The 7,353-nt window shown below is 43.5% G+C and overlaps 1 protein-coding gene across 1 annotated transcript; it reads right to left on the bottom strand.

The window, feature by feature from the left end:
- Positions 1-1,402: 1,402 nt before the first annotated feature.
- LOC148831017 (lumican) lies at positions 1,403-7,353 on the bottom strand. Its single transcript, XM_088922245.1, has 4 exons — positions 7,252-7,353; positions 5,414-6,076; positions 4,772-5,089; positions 1,403-1,554 (listed from the first exon to the last, which is right to left on the bottom strand). Exons 2-4 carry the CDS (start codon positions 6,039-6,041, stop codon positions 1,403-1,405), a joined length of 1,098 nt encoding a protein of 365 aa, XP_088778371.1. The 5' UTR covers positions 6,042-6,076; positions 7,252-7,353.

Genomic DNA, 7,353 nt, shown 5'->3' with positions numbered 1-7,353 from the left:
ACAATTGTTTTTATCACAGTGCACGAAAGGTTGAAACCTGGAAATGCACAAGATTTCAACAGCAAACAAGGGGCAACATGTGTAGTTCTAGCTGCATTAAGCCTAATTTCAGATGTGCACGTTACAGGAGAAGCTAGTGAGCCAGAAGAACAAAGGCAATATGCTTGAATTACTACTGTTCCTGAAGCATGCCTGTCATACTTGTATTGCAGAGCTTTGAGTGCTTTGAAAGAGTCCACAACATGAATGAAAGTTCCTGTCTGGTCATGGACATCTTAGACTAAAATATTAAAGGTGTGCATGTCCTGAAGAGCTTGTATTGGTGAATTTACCATAGTTTTATTTTCACTTTAACCATGGATTTACCAAACATTTGCTGTGTTTTCCTATGGGTTCAACATGCCTTCACTGTGCACTACTACACCGCACCCTGGGAATACCATAGGTTTTACTAGGAATTGTTAGCATTAGCACACCATGATTTACACAGGGATGGAGGCCCTTGTTTATGTCAATTAAGCAATTTCAGATTCAAAATGTGAATACTTAGTATCTGTGTTTGTCACTGTCCTTACCTTACAGGACTTATTTGCTCACATTTGAGACCCCAGAAGCTAAGTGGAGAACACGTTGCTCGCACCCTGCATTGTTTAGATTACAAGCGCCGTGCAAAACAGAGAGCTTCATGGAAATGACCTCTACAGTGATGCTGCGCAGCAGTATTCTGGTTCCAGATGTACTGTTCAATATACTGACTTGGTGCACTGACAGTTAGCATGTCATAAAATGTACATTTGTATCATTGCTATAATACATTTATTTATCTGTAGAGTATTTACATACAGAAGCACATGCTCTACGCCCACTGGTTTCCCACCAGTGTACATCTCCTCGACTGTGACTTTCTGTTATAAAAGCATGCTATGCTAAATCCTTTTCCCTTTTCGGTGTTGCTTTGCTATACTTTATGCCTTACCATGTCCCTGAACTTTTTCATGCTTTTACCATAATTTCATAGTGTTTCCCCGGTTTTATTGTGGTTTTTCAAAATATTTTAGAAGAATCAAAACTTTCACAACAGACCCTCCTGAATAATGCAACACACAAATTTGTTTCCTGGATGCAATTGGACGCAATTTAATTTGCATTCATATTAGAGTTTGAGTATATACAAAAGGGGACCAAACTGAAGCATTCTTTCCTGTAAAAACTCATGGGACATACTTGCTTAGTTAGTTAACGGATGTGAAGGTCTGTGCATGTTATGCTTTGTGCCTTGTGCATGTTATGCTTTGTGCATGTTATGCTTTGTGCCTTTATATTTTCTTGATATAAAGTGCTCAGTGTCTGCTCGGACAGAGTATCCCTGCTGCTCTTGATGCAGGAGCAGACCGGGGCTGGGTCAGATGAAGATGTTGCTGAGCACGCGGAGACACAGCACCCAGTCAGAAGGCAGCTGGTGATAGCTGAGCGGATTGCCGTCCAGACGCAGGACTCTCAGGTGCGAGTAATCCACCGGGCCCACCGTCCTGCAGAAACTGGTCATGTTGACCTCTGGAAGACAAAAGACAAAAGTTTTAAGAATCATACCCTTCACTGTCCGGCCATGTCCACCATTTTACTTTTACTGTTCTCCACTCTCTGGTATTACCGGCACGATTGCATTGAAAATTGAGATACTTTGAACTTCACATGAGCTTGAGCACTTTGTTATAGAAGCGCTTGCAATTATAATCTTAAATTTTGCTCAGCGATACAGTGTGACATTTTTATAAGCACGTACGAGTGGAAACTTATGACAAACTCGCACTCTTACTCAATATTAATCAAACTGAACATCAAGAAAAAGGCAGACTGTTCTTTCTGCATGGTTCTCATAAGGAGCCCTTATTTGAAATGTAGAAGGATGTGATTGGAAATTAACAAACGAGACACAGGTGCATGGGGGCTGCTTTTCAGACAATAAAAATCTCAGTCAAAGCAATGAACATGGGTGAACCTCGGTGCTGATCATAAGGCATCCTTCCCTGTCTGAGACAGACCGGAATCCTCAGCTCGGCAGCCAGGAGAGAGAAACAGAATGTGCCTGTGAGTGAGCTAACCACAAGCCACAGTGCCGGGTGGCAAGATCCTTTGCCAGTTTCCTCCCTCCTTCACCTCAGTCAATGGCTCAGACTGTGTTGTCACGTCTTCTGGATCTCCGCTTGGAAAAAAGCAGGCATGAATTCCTAAACAAAGTCTCTGGAATCAGAAGCTATACCTAAGATCTTTCTAACCACACTGCTGAGGAATACTGGTCCCTTTGTTGGAAATCAGTGTTCCTGTAGGTATTCCTTGAAGATCTGAACAGAAATTCACACGAACAATGGCTTCTCCAGGATGTACAGCCCCTGAAAACATTTATACAATAGGTTTGCTATTTTTCAATGGGTTTGCCTGCTTATGCTTCTCATCTGCTTTGACTTTCCCTCATATCATGGTCTACCACAGCCCTTCACTCACTGGAATGATTACACTGCACTGTTATACAATTCACCACACTTTTATTGTGGTATACCAAAGTTGCTTTTTACATGTTAATATGTGAAAGGCAAAAAATGAGGTAGTCTTTTCTCCATACAGTCATATTTCAATCTCGGCAACTCGGTTCCAAGTACAGGACAGAGAAGCACCACAGAATCACTCTTTACAGGACAGAGAAATGAGATCAGCTTCTTTCACTTCAAACACTGAACTTTAAAGAAGTCAATCGAACATTTCCTCTGTGTCTTTGGGAGAAAAGAGAAAATCACCTAGAGAAAACTTACAGCATGCAAGCTCATGGAGTTAAAGTTAACAGCAACACCAAAATCACAGCTAAGTCCCCTGAGCACTAATCACAGTGTTGCTATATTGCCTGACCACCACACCATATAGCTAAAAGACAATGATCCATGAGATTAGAAAATGCAGTCTTAACTTTTTACTCACAGTACCATATAACCAAATTGTAGTTTGTTTCTTCTATGCTCACTATCACTGTACAGCAGAAGAACAGACCAGCCAGAAATTGGAATTCTGTCATTTTTTGGACTGTTGCTGGAAAAAAACGTGCAGTTGGCCTGCAAGGCAGTCCCTGGTAATCTCCATGCAGATGTTTTCCGGCAAATTCCCAGCGATGATGTGGTTTAATACTGCTACTGCCATAGTTTCTCACTGATGAAGAATAATCATCAAGTCAAACAGGCATGGTGGGGGTTGGTCTGAGATTCTAATCACTTTTTCCATGATTGCCGAGTAGAGACGTGCTCACACAATGGGTCTTTAAGCAAGGGTTATTACTCCCTTCAGCTCAGTTGAACGTTAAGCATATCTTGCAGCACCTCTGCTTTTACAAAATAAAAAGATCAACTTTATCACTTAATGCATAAGAGAGATTATGCCCCTTGATCACTTCATGTGTCCTCAATAACATTAACACGTTGCATTAACCAAAACGTATAATTTTGTGTTGGAATTAACTACCGAGCCTGTGTTCTGGGTTGTGCCCTAAACATACTGTATGACTAGGGTGCCTCATACCGTGCTGTTATCCCTCGGATTTCACAGTAATGATATCCAGATGTTTTGTGAATTCTACATGCACTGCAACATTCAGTCATGTGCAGCAATGTAGGAGGAACTGAGTGTCTTAGGCAAGAATTCACACCCATCCTTTAAGGATCCAAGATTCCTATGCCTTATCCACAGTGGATATGACAAGACATTTAACTTGTTCAAACAGCAGGCAGCCATGTTGGCTACAGCAAAGCTAAGCTAAGCACCAGCTATTTCGTCAGTGTCACGACCACCAGCCAGCGGAGATCAGCTCACAAAAGAACTAACCAGTACCAGCAGCGGGTTAATAATAACAAGCGCTGCCGCAGGTGTTAATCCATCAGCACACCCTGTACCATGCGGCAAGCAGCACTATTTAAACCATCCTAACCCGCTTCCCGCTGCTCGGTATTGGGTGTTCTCTTTGAGAGCTCTACCTCACGATTACGCTCACTTACTGGTGACTGAACTCCCTTTTGCCTCTCGACCTTGGACCCCGCCTTCTGTTTTGGATTGTTTGCTTCTCTCTGTACTTCCTGGATTTCGATCTGCCATTCGCCTATCGACTACGATCTCGCCTGACGTTCCGGATTGTTCGCCTGTCTCAATATCTACTTCCTCTGCGTCTGCACAGGAACTGTATACCTTTTCATTGAGGATTCCTGATAATCATGTTATAGGCTCAGGACCTTGGTAAATGTCCTTGCCACATATCTATTTTACAAGACCCAGAAATATCAACTAACACTTAAATGGAGCTGTGGACTTAATTTAAGTGCATCCAAAATTCTGATTCATGCATTTGCCATGGAGTCTCGTTTTCAACAGGAATACTCAGTTGACCTTGTTAATTGCAATTTTAATAAGAACAACAAACTGCTATGGACAAGTTGAGTAACCCCACACTTTTGAATCCAAGTAAGTGATTCAGCCGTTGCATGTGTCATTACATACTTTGCAGCCATGAGCAACACCACAATGAAGTCCATGATACATTTAAAATGCAACTGCACAGTGAATTAAATGTGCAATGTGAGTGGCTGCTTCTAGAACATGATGGAGGACGTGATTCATCAGAACCTCTCTAGGGATGCAAGATGTACCCAAGGCCAAGGGTCTTATGATGTGAGCAAGATGGCAAAGCCACACTGGCTTGTAACACCACATGTAACCTCAGCACCAAGAACTACTTTACCTTGGATGACATTAGCCTGTAAATAGAGATACTGGAGAGTCTCTGACACTACGGGAACAGAGGTGAGCTGGTTATAGGAAAGGTCAAGCTCGATAATCGAGGACACATTGAAGACGCTGCTGGCAATGCCTTTGTCCTGGAGCCTGTTGTGGCTGATCCTCAGGTACTGCAGATTGCCAAACCCCATCAGACTCCTTTCCGGCAGGACGCTGAGGGAGTTGTTGGAGATGTAGAGCTGCTGGATGGATGGAGGCAGGCCCTCTGGAAATTCTTTCAGCTGGTTGTGGCTGAGGTCGAGGAGAATGACGGACTGCAGACCTGCCGCAATAAAACAAAAGAAGAGAGAACACCAAACAAAACTCACTTTTCCAGATTAAAAACGCTTTTTGGACCGTGAATCCAAAAGAAGGGAGGAAATGGTCTGTTTAAGCTCTTGAAAAATGCACTGGCTCATTTTCTGATGAAGTCAGTGTTGGACGCTCAGATTGTGTTCTGAAAGCTTTGGACTGGTTTATAGGTGCGATGGGAGAGATCTTTCCACTATTAGTCTGAAGCGAAATGTACTCACGGCTCACGAAGACGTAACGCTGTTCACAGGCCAGGGAAAAACACTAAAAGGAAACGGATCCAAATTCCACTGACCTTTGAAGGCCGCCTCTCCTATCGTCTGCAGCTGGTTGCCCTGCAGCAGCAGCAGCGTGAGGTTGCGCAGGCTCCGGAAAGCCCCAGGGGCGATCTTGCTGATCCGGTTGTGGGCCAGCCGGAGCTGCAGGAGGCCGCCGGGCAGCGGGGAGGGCACGTCCGTCAGGTGGTTGTAGTTGAGGAAGAGGTTCTCCAGGTGAGGCAGCTGCGCCAGGGCCGTGCTGTTCACCTGGTCGCTGGCGAGCTGGTTGCGGTCCAGCAGCAGCCAGCGCGCCAGGGTGGCGTTAGCGAAAATGCCCGCCGGCAGGCCGGAGATGAGGTTGCCCTGCAGGAACAGGTACTGCGTCCGTGGGGGCAGCGCGGGAGGCACGGCCTTTAGTCCACGGTGGTCGCAGTAGGCGGCCGAGGGCCAGTGGACGGGGCAGTCGCACTCCGGCGGGCAGGTCTCTGTGTTGACCGCGCGGTACCAGCTGGCGTCCAGGCGGCCCCTCAGGCTCAGCACACTGGGCTCCCCCAGCAGGCGGTTAATCATGACGGGTATCCCGCCATAATCATAGTCGCTGTAGCCGCCCGAGCACGGACGTATGCAAACCACAGAGAGGCACAGCAGGAAGGCTGGTAACCCCATGGGAGTTTTGCCTGGGTGTGGATACGGAGTTGGCTCTGTGAATACAAACCAGGGCTTTTAATGATGTAAAACGTATGATAACCTCAGAGAGATCGTCCACTGAGATCATAAGATACAGTGGATTTAACCCCCTGGACTGTGCTTCTGAGGCCCTGTATTTGGGCCCCTTAAATAATATTGAATTTTTTAGTTTGGGACTTTTGTAATCTGTTGCACAAATAATTAGTTTTTTTTTTCTGTAATGGTCACCATAATTGAGTGTAGTCAGGACTTGTTTTTCAAATTCCTGAGCTAGAATCTCATTGAGCCATTTTGTAATTAATACAACTAGCCTTAATGTGATTGAAAATACTATAGTTAACATTTTTAGCTTAGTTCCTAAAATTTATCAAATGTTCTTACTGTTATTATATTTATTTTGTTACTGCTGTTTGTTATAAAATATAGAAAAAATAAAAAAGTAAACATTATTTATCTAGAACATTTATGGAAAAGATGTAGCTTGTTCCCATGTTACATTTCTAAGTCTAGTTATACATTGACATAATCCTTCAATATTTATTACTTATAAGCAAAAGTAAAGTAGCAGCAGTGTAGAAATATGATGATTAATATGATTGAATATGATTTTAAAATTACATTTTATTAAATTGATTTTTAATTACATTTTAATACACTTTGGCCTGTTGATAGCGCCACCACAAGCAGTACCTGGTTCTTATCAGCTGCTATATTAACCATTTCAGGCTTTAATACAATGCATCTCCACACGTGACCTTCAGTAACACATACACATCCATTCCATAACTGGGAAAACAGGTCTCAATATTAATATATTAATGGGCCTTGCAAATAATTCCTTGTCAATCTGTTTCATATTAATCAAAAGCAGAGATACTGCCATCAATTTTAACTGTCTTTACAGGGCATGAAAAAATGTTTTGCGACACCAGACACATATTTTTCATTTTCCATTTTTTTCCATCTCTCTGAGCTGGTTGGCCTGGACTTGCCTACAGTAACTCTGCCATCTCTTAAGCAATCACTTTTTTTTTCTGGGGACTCATGAATATCCCGCATTTTAAACATCCCAATCCTCTGCCCTTTGCCTCTTCGCCCTCGTCAGTAACAAGACAGGTTTTGTAATAAAAAAAGTGGCTTTCTCGAGCTGGAGGGGTGAGCGCCACAGGCAAAGAAAATGAAAACATACCTTGATTGCTTGTGTCCCTTCCGTAAAAAGCTGTTTTCTCTCAGGGCTCCTGTTCCCAGGTTTCCTCCCTGTTTTTCTACAGCGTTTCTGGCATTGCGCTTC

This window comes from Atractosteus spatula, chromosome 7 (genome assembly GCF_055471065.1).
Source record: "Atractosteus spatula isolate fAtrSpa1 chromosome 7, fAtrSpa1.hap1, whole genome shotgun sequence".
NCBI classification, from domain to species: domain Eukaryota; kingdom Metazoa; phylum Chordata; class Actinopteri; order Semionotiformes; family Lepisosteidae; genus Atractosteus; species Atractosteus spatula.
Note: the sequence above shows the minus strand (reverse complement) of the source record. Positions and strands in the feature narration are given on the sequence as shown.